The sequence below is a fragment of the Alligator sinensis genome, unplaced genomic scaffold (genome assembly GCF_000455745.1).
Source record: "Alligator sinensis unplaced genomic scaffold, ASM45574v1 scaffold140_1, whole genome shotgun sequence".
Lineage (NCBI taxonomy): Eukaryota > Metazoa > Chordata > Crocodylia > Alligatoridae > Alligator > Alligator sinensis.
In genome coordinates this window covers 3,793,734-3,809,527 of record NW_005841836.1, presented here as the reverse complement: position 1 = coordinate 3,809,527, position 15,794 = coordinate 3,793,734, and the positions used below count along the sequence as shown (strand labels likewise).

General features: G+C 40.7%; 1 protein-coding gene across 2 annotated transcripts in view; it reads left to right on the top strand.

Moving 5' to 3' along the window:
• Positions 1-15,794, top strand: part of GPCPD1 (glycerophosphocholine phosphodiesterase 1) — a 122,853-nt gene that overhangs the window by 62,993 nt on the left and 44,066 nt on the right. For both annotated transcript variants that reach the window (XM_025202104.1, XM_006015429.3), the window contains exons 3-4: positions 8,268-8,364; positions 9,719-9,803. In XM_025202104.1, coding sequence (XP_025057889.1) covers positions 8,268-8,364; positions 9,719-9,803 — 182 coding nt within the window. The remainder of the gene's footprint in view (positions 1-8,267; positions 8,365-9,718; positions 9,804-15,794) is intronic.

The following is a 15,794-nucleotide window of genomic DNA, read 5'->3' as shown; positions in this document are numbered from 1 at the left end:
TTGCCCACCCCTCACCCAGCTCACCCGCTACTGTCGCACTGTCCTCGGGTGTTGGCTCGTCCCCGGGCTTCTTTAATTCTCTGCGGCGAGCGCCGGCAGTCAGCTCCGGCGTTCCGCACCTGCAACTGACTCCACCGGCCAGGCTCCCTCCCGGCAGCCATGCGTGCACCTCGCTCCTCTCCGCTGCCGGCCCTTTTATCACTGCCGGCCGGCGATTAGGAGTGACGTCACCCGCCAACCGCAGGTGACTTAAGGCGTCGTCCAGGCCACGCGCGAGCTTCTCCGGCCATCCCTGCTCTTCCTCACGTCCTGCAGTGAGTAAGTTATTTTATTTATTTATTTATTTTCTCCGTTCCGCCCCCTGCCTCTGGCTCTGGGGCTCCCTCCACGGGCTCGGGAGTCTCCCCGGTCTTTCTCCGCCTGTGACAAACAGTAAGAATAGAAGGAAAGTTATTACAAATTCTAAAGTATTACCACACTAGGAAGGTCTTATTTAAAAACAATATTTTGTACAGTGTTAAAGGGTTTATCTCCAAGTCATGTTTCCATGGACTGCCACCTTGATGGGGTGGAGAGGCTTGCATATACTGATAACCCGAAGAGCAACAGCAACAGACATCTTGTACTCTTGGTAGGGTCACCCATGGTGGTAAGGTCAAAGGTGAGGTACCAGACAAAGAGCAGTCCAACATAATGCAAGACCTCGGTGGGTGGAGCAGGCAGATGCAGAAGGAATACTTCTCAATGGCTGTGAAGGTAGATGAAGGCTGCAATGGAAGAGTAACCCCAGTTGTCTTGGACCTCCTTGCCACCAGGTACAGGTTTCTCCTCCGCCAAAATCCATGCGGTTGCTGAGGCACAACGGCCTCCTCTCATAAAACAAGTCATGCACAGGCTTCTCCCACTGATCCAGCATCTACTACAATAACCAATAAGAATACCATAACTTCTAAAAAGTCCTGCGGCAATGGACCATAAGGGACAGGCAGAGTGATCACCGGGAGTCCCTAGTCACAGATTGATGCATAGGCAGCGGTCATGTGGTGGTTTCCTCACCCTTGATACGGGACAAAAGGGTAATTCAACAGCTGTGATCGTGACTGAGTAGTCCCTTTTAGGAACCCCTCTGTTCACCCCATGTAGCGTGGGGGCTAAAAAAAGGTGCCCTAAACATAGGTTGTCCCACTTTATCTTACCTGACTGGATAACTGCTTCCAGGGGGATCACTAATTGCCGTCAAACACAAAAATTGATTTTGCATCCTTGAATGTAAGAACCCTACTAGACAACCTGAATAGCTATTGTAGCCTGAGAACTCTCATGATAAGACATCAATATCACTGCTTTCAGTGACACCAGACATGCAGTCAAGGGCCAACTGAGGGAGGGGGAGGATGGTTATACACATTCTTCTGGAAAGGAAAACCTGCAAATGACAGGCAAATACATGACGTTGGTTTCACCATTAAGAACCAGATTGTCAGCCAAATGACTGAATTGCCTGTTGACATTAACAAGCACCTCATTACTCTCCACCTCCAACTGACCAACAGTTCATTTGCTACCCTCATCAGTGCATGTGCCCCAACACTCATTGCCAAGGAAGAACAGTTCTGTGCTGACCTTGATGAAATCCTGACCACCATCCTGAAAGAGGACAGGATCATCTTCCTTGGAGACTTCAGTGTGAGAGTTGGCTGGGACTTTAACATGTGGAGGGGCACCTTTGGGAAGGAAGGAGTGGACAAGGCTAATTCCAATGGCATTCTCTTACCCAGTAAATGTGCAGAGCATGACCTTATCATTACTAATACTATCTTCAAACAATGTGATATAGGTACAAAGCAACAGGGCAACAACACCCCTGCTTGAAACAATGGTACGTCCTTGACTATGTTATTGTAAGAGCATGTGATCTCAAAGACTTCAATATCACACATGTTATGAGAAGAGCTGATAACTGCTGGACCAGTCATGTCCATCAGGGTTGTGTTGAAACATCAAAAAGCAACGCAGATCAGTCCAAAGATGGTACAGCATCAAATGCCTTTAGACCCCTAGCAACTGTGAAGCCCTCCAAACACATCTCAGTAAGAAACTCACGAATTTTAGGATTGAAAAGTATAACACTTGTTGAGGAAAATTGGTAAACTCTAAAAGAGACCATCCATGAGGCTTTCATGGAATTAATTAGCTTTATCACCCGATGCTATCAGGACTAGTTTGATGAAAACAATGCTGAGATCAAAGCCCTTCTCGATCAGAAGAGAGAAGCTTTCTGTGACTGGCAAAACCATCCTATGTCCAGTCAGAAGCAGGGAACTTTTTGAGGCTGAAGGCTGAAGCCCAGAGGAAGATTTAAGAAATCAAGAACAAATGGTGGGAAGAGAGGGCGAAAGAAATGTAACAATTTGTTGACCATCAGGACATGCTTGTCATACTTCTTCAGTGCAGTCGAGTTTGTATACGGACCAGTCTTGCGGACTCACCCCGCTTAGATTTGAAGATTGCAGTACACTGCTCAAAGACAATGAATCCATCAAAAACCACTGGAAGAAGCACTACCAAAAGCTCCTGAACTGAGAATTGACAGTGACTGATGAAATTATCAAATCCATCCACAGCATCCAGTAAGGGAAGCACTTGCCAGTCCACCAGGTGATAAGACAGATGCAGAACAACAAAGCATCTGACCCCGATGGCATACCAGCTGAGGTCTTCAAAGTTGGTGGGGAAACTATGACCAACTCCACAGACTATTTCTTAAAATCTGGAACACTAAGGAAATTACTGCTGACTTAAGGAATGCCAATACTGTCACCATTTAAAAATGGGAGATAAGTCTGACTGTAGAAACTATTGAGGTGTATTGCCCTCCTTTCCATTGCTGGGAAGATACTAGCTAAAGTTCTGCTTAACCAGCTGCTCCCTCTTGCTGAGGAAATCCTTCCCGAGTCTCAAAGTGGCTTCAGACCATCAAGAGGCATCATGGACATGATTTTTGTGACCTGGTAGATTCAGGAAAAATGCCAGCACCACTGCCCGGAACCAAAGTCTTCGACTGATAACCGTGAGGCTCTATGGGAAGATCATATCAAAGTTTGGCTGCCCAGTGAAATTTATCACCATGATAAGACTCCTTCGTGATCAGATGAATGCCTCCATCCTATGCAGTGGCTCCACTACGGAGCCCTTTGCCATTTGAACTGGTGTCAAGCAGGGCTGTTGGATCGCACCAGTTGTTGTTTTTTTCATCTTTCAGTCATCAAGATGCTCATCTGTGACATTGCACATACTGAGGAGCACCTACAAACAGCCCTTGACTGCTTCTGTCAAATATACCAGTACCTGGGACTGACCCTTAACATTAGAAAAAACAACAGGGCTTCACCAGCCTGTTCCAGACCAATTAACTTCCCCAACAGAGATCCTCATTTAATGGCTAGAGGCCGGAGAATGTTGAGCGCTCTGCATACCTCAGCAATCATCTCTCAAAGAAGGCCAACATGGACAAGAAGATCCAGTATAGGATCCAATGTGCCAGCTCTGCCTTTGGAAGACTGAATTGTCATGTGTTCAACGATCACAACATCAGGACTCGAACAAAACTCCTATTATATAAGGTTGTGGTAATCCCAACTCTCCTCTATATGGCTGTGAAGCTTGGGCAACCTAGAGGGACCACCTGCAAAGCCTGGAACACCTTCAGCAGTGCTACCTCTGGCAGACCCTTGGCATAAAGTGGAAGGATCATTGCACAAATGCCAGTGTCCTTACTGATGCTAACACCACCAGCATAGAAGCATTGATTATTCAACATCAGCTGCAGTAGACAAGGCATTGTGTGCACATGCCTGATATACGTTTACCAACAAGTGTTACACTCCCAACTCAGCCAAGAACATGCAGGGGTCAGAGAAAATGCTTCAAAGACACTCTCAAGGCAAACATTAAGAAGTGTAACATTAACATTACAAATTGGGAAAAACTAGGTTGGGACAGGGCTATGTGGTGATGCTCTGTGAGAGAAGGTACGTCTTTGAGGAAAAGACTGAGAAATCTGCTGCTCAGCCCTCCCTTTAACTACCACCTGTGGCACCAGCCAAAAAGTCTGTGGCTCTAGGATCGGCTTTAGCCATCAACAGACTCAGCTACAACCCTTTTCTTGACCCATGGGAGTGATCATTGCCACCACTGCCAATAACTTAGCCCTTTCTAATGTGGATTTCGAACAGATTTATATTAATGACTTAAATCTTGTATTGCTACTGTGAAATAGTAAAATGTTGTTTGTAATTTAATTTCTCTGTTAGCAAAGAGGTGAAATGTCTTTTTAAGAGAATCTCTAGGCTCTGGGTTAAAGTAAGAGGGTGGGAAGGAAGGGTATTGGGAATTGCTATGCTGTTTCCTCTGCTAAAATGAGGGGAAAATACCCTCTTTGGCTTGAGGGAGCTCATCTCCTTTCCCATTCTGAGCTTGATGAATGAAGGTTCACTAGAACATGGAGTGGGAGAAACAGGTACTTGACTAAGGAGTATCTTGAGCTCTCAACTTCCCTACTTCTGTTGGTGGAAGAGTAGTTGCAGTACCTGATACTGGACAGACAGTTTCACCTGTCTGTTTTCTTCATGGGAAGTCTTCTGTCCTCTTGGGTATGCATCTTCTGAGGGGAAAGGTGGATACAAATTTTGGATGAAGTGGATCCACTGGTTTTCAGCAACTTATTTTCTCCGTTCTAGTCAACTTCAAGTGGTGGCATGCACCGAAATGGGAATGCGAATGAAGCACAATTCCAAAGACTTCATATGTGCCTGAATACCTTATTTACTCAAATCTAAGACAAAGTTTTTCCCATTCCAGTCAGTGTGGGGGGGAGGGAAGGAGCTCCTCATCTTAGATTTTTATACAAAGCAGAGGTGTGGGGAAGGAGACTGCTGTGGCTCTGACTCTGGCCCTGAGTTTGGATTGGGGAGAGTCAGGCCCGCAGCAACCTCCTGCCTTTCCCTTTGTTTGACCTCTGCAGATTACCCCCCCACCCCCTTTTCCTCCCTTCCCTCTTAATGTTAGGCACAGCTCAGGTATGGGTTAGGCTGGATTTCCTCCTGAGCATGGAGTACAGAGAAACTCCATCCCTGCCCAGCCAATCAGCAGCACTGCCACTGCTTCATGGCCTGGCAAGGGCTGTGCTTCCATGTGCTGTGCTCAGTGACTCGGCAGGGAACGGAGCCTAAGCAGTGCCTGACAGTGATGTTCTTGGGAGTGTGGGGAAGAGGCAGAGACTGGGAGTTGGGAGGTGGGGGGAGGAGGCAAAGACTGTGGGGAGTTAGTATGGAGGGAAGGAGCAGAAACTGTGGGGAGTAGGTGCATAGGGGCAGAGAATGTGGGAAGCTGGGGGTGGGGGTGCAGGTGGCAGCGGGGTAGCAAGGCTACAGGGGAGGAAGTTGGTGGGACAGAGGGTAAAGGGGCTACCTGACCCCATCGGCCACTGTTTTCTCTGCTATAGCAGTTGGGGTTGGGGGGAGCAAATTTAAGACAACCCTCCAATAATTGCATTCTATACCTGGAAAGCTATAACACATTTATAAATTGTCCATATATAGAATCTAATTATGGGGGGTGGGGGTCATCTTAAATTCAAGTAAATATGGTAATTGAATTATGTTGGCTGTCAGTCTGATGCCTGAAAATATGATTTGCTTCTAATTATGCTTTTTCTCTTGTGTATATAAGCTCTTGGGTACTATTGTGAATGGGCATAAAATAAGAACTGGAGAAAGACAGCTCTCTTGTTCCTGTTTCATGCAGTCACAACAGTCTGACAAAACACTTTGACATGAAGATCTATGAATTCAGCCACCAAAATTAAAACAGGACTGGAGAGAACCTCCTGGGGCAGCATGTCCATCCTCCTCCTATTGCAGTTTGGTAGTTTCTTCTCACATTCTGATCAACTTTAACCATTGGCTTTGTCACTGATTGTGCCAGCCTGTGCGCTAGAAATCCTGCTCTCTAGTAGCATATTCCAAAAACAATCATGTTACATTTTCTCTTAAATTGTTTTTCCTACAGCTTAAAATAGATATAAGATATGAGAGAGTGAACCAATTGTAAATCCACCCTAGAACTGTTCCTAAGGTTTTAGAAAAAGTAGAAAGAGGAGGGTACTATCACATATTGGTCTTGTGTAATATCTCCATTACTAATCTGAAGGATGGGTTTGAGTGTACACTTAACAAATAGATAACACCAGGTTGTATGGAGTGTGCACTTAAGAGATAGCTGATAACACCAGACACTAGAGGGTAGGGCTAGGATTCAAAACAATCTGGGTAAAGTGGAGAACTGGTCCAGAATCAATTGGATGAAATTCAACAAGGACAAGTGCAAAGTCCTGCACTTAGGATGGAATAATTGCATGCCCAAATACAGACTGAGAAATAATTGGCTAGGCTCCAGTACTGCAGAGATGAACCAGGGAGTTACAATTACAGTAGACCAGAAACAAGAGTATGAGCTCCTGTTTATTTAACAAAAAAAACCAAAACAAAACAAAAAAAAAAAGCAACAGCATACTGGTTTGCTTCCCCAACAGAGGAAATTTAGGTTGAAGATTCTCAGTAGAGAGGTAGTGGAATCTCCATGCTTGTAAATTTTCAAGAGCAGGTTATGGTAATCTTAGAATGATGTTGTATCTGTGACGGTCCAGGAATTAGGTAGGAGGCAAGGATCTTGGGGGATGATATCTTTTAATTAACCATCTGTATTGTTGGTATAAAGTTAGTAAATTTTTAAATAAGAACCATTCTTCTTCAGGTTGCTTTAAGAGCAGACTTAGATAGACAGTTGACTGGGATGGGTTAGTCAGAGACGATCCTGTCTTGACTGAAGAGCTTCCCTAGATGACCTCATGAGGTCATTTCTAGCTGTGCTTTTCTATGATTCCATCTGGGGAAAAACTCATTTGAGTTCATCATGAAGAACTAATTAATCTTTAATTAAATTGGTCTATATGAAAAGCCTGGAAAAATCCTGCAAATAAGGGAAGCTGTACTGAGCAAAGTAATATCAGTTCAGGTGTATTACGTATGTGCGTTTCTCTCGTGCCTTTTATCTGAGGTTCTTCTAGCATTTTACAAACACTAAGTAAACTTTACAGCAACCTAGATATCATTATCACGGTCTTTTAAATATAGCCCTGGCGAGCTGTATCTTTCTGAGTGATAAGTATTTAATTTACTGATTCCTACCAGGTTTAGAAAATAAAGAAACCAGGAAGAATATAAAATTCATGCAAACAGTAAATTCAAGAGGCAGGATTTGACTGTCCAGTTTTAGAATTAGAACCCAGGTTTTATCTAATAGTACTGTGGAAAAAAGCTGTGGTGTCTTTTTAATGTGTACATGTGACAGATCAGTACTTTTCAGCTTGCTTCTCAGTGCATTGGGCCTCACTTTTAAATGCTCTAATACAGCATTAGGCAACCTTTGCCAGCTGCAGGCCAGAATGATCCACCTGGGTTCAGAGGCAGATAGGTGACACAAACTGAGAGGCTGCTTTAAAACACAAAGATTAGTTATTACTTATTGGTAGGTATTTTTAAGGAAATCTGGGACACTGCCCCCCCTCACCATCTCAGCAGTGCCCAGCCCAGCCTGCCCCCCACCCCTAGGCACTGCTCAGGAGGGTGCCAAAAGGCACCAAAATACAAGTTTGCCCAGGGCACTGCACGCATGCACACGTGAGTAGCCTGCGTTCACAGCAGCTCTCCCTCTATCCCAGGCAGGAAGAGCAGCATCCAGCTCAGTCCACCCTGCTTCCAGCTGCTGCTCAGGAGGAGTCAGGCTGGGCAGAGCAGGAAGAGTGGTGCCAAACCCAGACTTTTGGTTCCATTTTCACCAATTGGCTGGGATGGCCTACAAAATCTGGGACTGTCCCAGCAAAACTGAGACACATGGTTACCCTACTTACTGGGCATAAAGTCTGCTTAAGAAAACGTAAACCATTTTAAATGTGTGTTAAGAAAACTGACCTGGCATTAAGAACCTTGCCCTGGAAATCTACCTGTCCTCTTTCCAGATGTGTTTGAACAGCATTGTTGCTGGAGAATTTGGCATGGTAGTCTTGTGGTAAAATGTTTGAAACTGAATCAGTGAGTGCTGAATGGGTGGTCTTATTTATCATGAAAATTAAGGTTTTAAATCCTTTGAAGTACTATCTATACTTTCTAATGAAAGATGAGCCTTAGTAACGATGATTCTATTTTTAGGAGAGGTTATAGCAGTATGTGGGAGCTGCAACTCTTTGGGCAACTGGAATCCTCAGCTTGCAGTAATTCTTCATCCAGATGTTTATGCTGATGGGTGGTAAGTTTTTAAGGATACTGAGCTAATGCTCATTCTGACCCTGGACTCAAACTCTAAAAACTACATACACTATTTATAAAATTCCCTAGAATTTTGATCTAAGTTGCCTAAATGTTTGCCCAACATTTTTAAACACAAGATGTCTGCTGAAGTAATTAGAATATGGTGGAGATGTAACTAAAGTAATACATGTCCTTTTTTAGTTTTGAATGATGCCATCAGCTAAAATAAGGCAATAGCATTTCTCAGGATAATATTTGCCAAAACTTATTTTATAATAGTGCTGTTAAGGGTCATTGACACTAAAACATAGTTAATAAGTATTGTATTATAAAATCTTCCAGGTACTTGCATTCTCTTTCTAAATCTGTATAGTACTGCATTGTTAAGGTTTGTTATAAAATCTCCATTCACAGTTAATTTGATTCATTAACATAATTCACTTAGTATGTAAATAAAATAGTGGAACATTTAGGATATTTCTTCAATAATACTCTGTCTGTGTAATGCAGAGGGTCAGGGCTTATGGGATCTTTTTCTAACTCTGACATTGATTTCTATGTGAACTTGGGACAGATCATTTAACCTTTTTTCATCTCATTTTCCATTTGTTAAAAGACTCTGAGAATTCTTGCATTTTGTAAAGCTCTTGAGATATACAGATGAAAAATACAGTATAAATGCTAAGTATGTACTTTATCCATGTTTGCCTAAGTTGATTAAGACAGCTTTTTTGTATAACTACAGCAAGGCATATTTTCAGATCTATGCATGCATGCATGGAGAAATGCATGCATGTCTGATTGCAATTAAACTGCAGACTTGCTTTTTTATGTAAAGGCTGACAGTGCTGCATGCATGGGTTAGAGCAGCGTTCTCAATGTCGTATCTTTTTGAATGGCTTAGTGCAGCATTTTTAGTGAATGGCTGTAGCAGTAACAAGTTTGCCGTACCTTAATTTTGATATTGCAACATTTCTTTTACGTCGCAAACTATTTTAAAATATCTTTACATAAACTCGCATATTCTCTACAAGATGCAAGAATGCTGGTGTATTTGCATATCTGTATTTGCTTTCCATTCTGTCCAGGATGACTTACTGAATTGACCTAACTATATCCAACATTTAAAAAAAACTGACAAAAGAAAATGGCATTAGTAAGACTGTCATTTTCAAATAAGTGTGTTTTTGCTTGCTTTCCTAAAACTTAATGTTGTCTTAAGTGTAGCAACTTTTTCAGGTTTTTTTTAAGTATACATTAGGCTGAAATCTAGATTTGGATCTATTAAAAAAAAAAAAAAAAATCTTCAGAAAAATGAATGTAATAAAACTTTTTAAACTGTTCTTCCACAGCATATTATGGAAAGCTACAGTAGAACTTACTAGAGGAGATGCTATTCAGTATCGATATTTTAAAGGGTGCTTCTTAGAGCCTAAGGTATGTATGATATTTTTTTAAAGTTAGATAGCCTTTAACTTAATGATGTTTTTCAATTTAACTTGTCAGGAATGTATTTTTACTCCAGTTAAAAATGTTAGGTTTGTACTATGTGAAAACTTAATTTTTTGGGGGGAAAGCATGCAAAATAATCCTTAAAGTCTGTGACATACTGCTGTTATATCTGAAGTGTATTTAGTATAGCCCGTTCTATTCCCTCTTTCAGAATTACTGTCTTTTTATTTTTTCAGTAACGTTAAAATACATGAGGATAGTGTAGAGCTTAAATAATGTATTAAATTCTTTATTACTTACGGTCTGGAAAGATAAAAATGATCTAGTTACTTAACACATAATTTAAAAAGGACAAGAGTATTTCAGTATGTTAATGTAAACTTAATAAACATGTTGAAATTCTGCTTACCCCATTCGTTGTTTTTATATTAAGAAGGTTTTGTCCAAAAAGTCAAGTATTAACTGCCTTTTGGCTTATGCAGTTAATGAACATTTACCACTTCCAGTTGTACTGTCATGCAGAGCTTTTTATACAGGTGTTTGCATAAATTAAAAAGGCATATAGTTTTTGGTTTGATTCATATTGAACCTGCCAGTGAAGGTTTAGAAGGCAGAAAACCCATTTCTAGATTGGTAGAAACTGTGCTGGGGTTCAAAAGAAGCTCCTCTTGGGTTAGGAACAAGAGGGTTCTAAGAAATGCATATGAATATATAATCATGGCAGGAGCATGAGCCAGGTCCTCCTTTAGATGCATTTCCTAGCAGCCTCTAACACTGAAGAGAAATGACTCGGATCCATCTAGTTATCTCTTTGCACTTGCTAATTCTATAAATATACAGTAACTAAATTTAGGGGTGTGCGAAGCGGGTCATATTTGATTTGGATTCGGCCTGAACTGGGGACAGTGATTTGATTCATTGATTCAGATCACTGTCCCTGATTTTATTCGGCTTAACCCGAATCTGAAGATGCTTGGTGGGGAACCCAGAAGTGGACTGGAAGTACTTCCAGTCTACTTCCGGATCTGCCACCAAGTGCTTAGGGGGGCCCCTTGTGCCGCCACCCCCCCAGCTCGGTGATCAGCCATGGGGGGACCCTGGGTGCCGCCCTCCCATCCCCCCCCCCAGACCCAGGGGGCACCAGTTGCTGAGCCAGGAGGGTTCGGGGGGGCCCCCACACGTTCCCTGGCAGACCCAGAAATGGACCAGAAGTGCTTCTGGTCCACTTCTGGGTTTGCTGCTGACTGCCCTGGGGAGCCTCCTGCACTCCTTTGGGGCACTTCATCCGCTCCACCATCGCAGCATTCATGAGTCACCTGGTACCTTGAGGTATGTAGAAAAAACATTTAAAGTTTTGTCTATATCTGAATCACCATGTCTCTCCGAATTGATTTAGAGGGTTTTGATTCGGAGAGATTAAAGGGTCTCCTGATTCGATTCAGATTCGGGGATTCGACCACCGAATCGGGCCAAATCTCTGCCGAATTAAATTGGGGACTGAAGCTTCGCATAGTCCTAGTAACTGTTCATCCTGGGCCCAATTCTTCAGTCTTTACATTTATGAGTTCAATGTTAATTTAAATATGTAGAAGGACCACAGACCCAGGCATCCTTGTATCTCTCAAACCCACTGTCAGGGTTAAATAGGCTGAAAAATTGAGTGGTCTTGGCTTTTTGGGTGGGATTAGAAGATATCTGAGGAGAAATCCTTCAGTAAAATGAGCCCAGTTTACATCTGCTGTACTATTTTTAGGTTACAGCATGTGAAATCAGGCTAACTTAAACATGCTTAAAATGTTATTCTGGGGAGTAAGGGACAGTGATGAAAATATCATTATGAAACTTCTGTCAAAGTAGGTTTATTTTAAGGCCTAACAACTCTGGTATTGAATAGTTAAAATGCCCTAATACTTAGAATGTAAGCAACATCAAACTAGAAAAGCACACTTAGCATAAAAGCGAACTAGCGAAAAATTGTTGATAGTCAAACACGTTTTCCCTTGTAATATTTGTAAAAGTTCACAGTGTGTATTGGTGAGTGTGTTTCTTTGAGTAGGTGCTCTGTATTGTGCACACTCTTTGTACCGTGTGATGCAGAGGCTGCCAAGGTAAGTATAAATTTTATGGAATACCAGAGTAAATAGTTTCTGTAAATAAAAACCCAGGTGAAGTCAGCTCCAGACAGCAAACTATAAAATGCACCTAGTTAAACACATGATTTAGGAATTTCTGTATAATACACTTCTTTTTTTTTCTAGTTAGAAATGTTTTTCTAGTGTCATTTCTAGTTTAATTGCTCATGGATGCAATAAAGTTGAGGCGGCCACTTACAGAACAAAAAATAAGACACACCACAAATGAGGGAGGTATATAGAGAATACTAAGTTGCTGATTGATCTGTTTTAAAAGAACTGTCATTTAACATTCAAATTCAAAACAGCATTTGTAATCATTGGAATTTCTCTTAAGATTTCCTGCTGCTTTACTTGATACTCCTAGTTAATTTCTGCATTAGAGAGGCTTTTGATCTCTACAGCTTCATTAATTTAAAATTGTAGTAAATGTTTGAAAAATCCTTCACTTGTGATTGCACATAAGTAATTATTTTAATGCTATACACCAATCTTTCATCTTCTAAATAAAATAAGGCGTTAGGCTGTTTTTTTCCATAGCATGCATAGTCATTTTATACTGTTATGCTGTAATATTTGAGCCTATATTTATGAGTATACATTAAACAGTGCTAAGAACTGATCCAACTTAAAGTGGTTCATGGTTATCAATCACTTCCATAAACATGCTTTTCTCCATGTTCTTGAATCAGCAAATCATATTGAGGTTTGTGTGTATGGTGACTCACCTAGAGCTCAGAGACATAAAAACTTAGAACTGATATTTTTTTACTTGTGTGGATGAGAAAAACATATTGCAGAAAAAGATGATAATAACAAACATCCAAAGTTAGGAAGAGGAAACATTGAAAAATCTTTTCCCTAATTTGTAAATTTTTGTTTTGTGCATTATCTTTTACTTAGCTGAAATATTATACAATGTCAAGTTAAGAGATGCTTATATTGATGTATTTATAAAATACCAATAAGAACAACCCAAGAAAGTTATTTTGCATTTTATTACCATTGGTTTCCTCTCATAAAATAGAAATAACTATTCATGTGTTTGACAGTTTTCTGTGCCAAAGAAATAAAAATTCATGCATGTACATATCATGGAAAAGAGCTTGAATTAATTCCAGACACATTAAAGTTATTCCAAGAAGCATCTTTGTGCATTTTTTTCTCAGTACAGTAAATACACATTTTTGCTAAAGCGGTGCATTTACTTGCTTTCTACTTTTTTGTACTAGTTTGGCTTTTATCTCGGAAGCCTGCGATATGTTTCTGAAATTTTCCTCTGTTAAGATTTATTTTGCTGCAAGGGTCTTCCCATTTTTGTTTTATGTAATAGGTTTTCGGTTTGATACTTAAAAAAAAATCCATTTTAGAACGTTGTAATGCATGCACGTGTAGGTTCCATATATACATATTCTATACTGTTATATTAATTTAATGAAGTACTTTTAAATAGCTCATTGATGTGAAGATATATTTTATTTATTCTATACATTTGTGGTCTTTTTCTATACAGTAAATACACATGCACATTTAGGCCCACTTCTTTCTAAGATGCATGCAGGGATTAATCTGAGAGGATGTAGTCAAGATTTGAAAATTTACATATGCCCCCCATTCATTTTTTTCGTTAGAAATACTATTTGATACATTAGTAGTCATGAAGTTTTAATTGATATTTGCATTTATCTTTGCAATTTAAAGAAGGCAAATATAGTGATATGTAATGCTCTCAAAAAATTAATCTTAAATTCAGACTTCATAGTTACTGGCAGGACACTGGCAAAATTGTCAGATGGCATCCAATAGCAGACAGAAACAATGCCTTAGCTTTTGCTAAATAACTACTGCATCTGTGCTATGGCAGTGTGTTTGTTAAATCATTGCCTGGAACACAAACAGTAAGCAAAAGCTTTAGTAGCCTAATACTGTATTTACTTGGATAGAAGATGATCCTGATTTTAAGATGTCCCTCCAATAATTAGATTCCATATATGGAAAAAGTGTAAATTTGTTATTATTTTCCAGGTATAGAATCTAATTATTGGAGGTTTGCCTTGAATTTGTCCCCTTTTCACTGCTGCAGCAGGAAAAAAAATAAATCTGGGGGGTCATCTCGTATTCAAGTGAATGCAGTAATTTGGGTTAGATACCTTAAATATGTGTTTTTTATGCTCACAATCTAGCTTCAGAAATGTCAGCTGACATGCTTCTGTATTGTCTACCACTGTAGTACAAAAATCAAGATCAGTGGAGTGAGAGGTGCAGCCCTCAAAATTGTATGCCAGTCTTCCAAAGCATTCAGCTACTTCATGTTTAGGTAGATCAGCATTCTTCGAAATATGCAGTAAAGCTTAAGTTAGAGTCTAAGAAGTGCACTTGGGTCAGGGATCTTTTGGGGCTTGCTGAGGTTCTTAGTGTCTATAATCTATGATGTCGTCTTGGATCAGGACTTTAAGAAATGTTTTACTGCAGCTTTAGTTGTCTGTGTAACTGAGGAACTATATTTATAAACCCCCAAGATACTCCTTCCAGCTGATATAATGAGAAATGTGGTACTTTTATTGTTTGCTGTGGTAGCTTAACTACTTTTTATTGTTTTGAAACCTGAAGTTAGTTTCTGGTTGCTTCAGTTTGTATTTACTTGAGGCATTATTAAAAAGCTCTATATTTTAATGTCTCCACAAGTGGGTAACACCATTTGGTTAAAGAAAACCCTTTAAATGCTAAGCTTGGTATATTAGATCCACTTTCATTCAGTTTTTGTCCTTGCAAAGCAATTTGTGTAGATACTCTGCATCTGGAAAGAAATAGATTGTTGCAGAGGTTGCTAGTTTACTTGGTGGGAACAGGTATAGGCATCTGCCCTCTTCTGGCTGCCAAAGATTTCAGATGTGAGAATCCAAATTGTTTTGCAGCCTGAAGTGTGGCTCTGCTGTAAGAAGACAGGGAAGAAACTTGACTTGCATGTTACTTCCAGTTTACTCTTTGGACAGTTCTATTTTTCCTTTCTCTCTTTTTCTTAGGAAAACATTGTCAAAAGATTAATAGTGCCATACTGCTTCTTTTGTAAATGCATCTGTTTTACCTTTAAATAAGTTAGTGCATATTTATCTAGGAGTAGTGTTTTACAAGTGGGGTACATACAGCTTTGAGGACAGTGTGAAGTTTGAATTGCTTCCAGCCATGCTAAAGAGATCACTAGATTTATTGAACATGTGGTGATCTTTTGATATTTATGTTTTTTGCATTAACTAATCCAAAACCTTAATAGGTAATATATCCCTGACAACTTCAAGAAAGCCTAGTTGCTGCTAAATTGGTTACCTGTGCCATGAAGATTTTAAAATCTTCAGATATGTAATTCATAGAATCATAGAAAGTTATGGTTGAAAGGGACCTCAGGAAGTGATCGAGTTCAACCCCCTGTTCAAAGCAGGCCCATTCCCACCTAGATCAACTCAGTCAAAGCTTTGTCTAGCTGGGTTTTGAAAACTCCCAAGTATGGAGCTTCCACCACCTCTGTGGGTAATTTGTTCCAGAGCTTTACTACCCTCCTAGTGAGAAAATTCTTCCTAACCTAACCTAAACTTCCCTTGCTGCAACTTGAGACTGTTGGCTCCTTGTTCTGCCACCACTGAGAACAGTCTAGCTCAGGGGTGGGCAAAATGTGGGCCGCGTGCTGGATGCAGCCCGTGAGACCATTCTGTCTGGCCCCGCGGGGGCCCCTAAAAAATTTAGAAAATTAATATTTATCTGCCCTTGGTTCCTGTCAAAAATGACTGGAACCAAGGGCAGTAGGACCCAGGGGAAGCCTAGCGGACGTCCACAACAGCAGGGCCTGCCC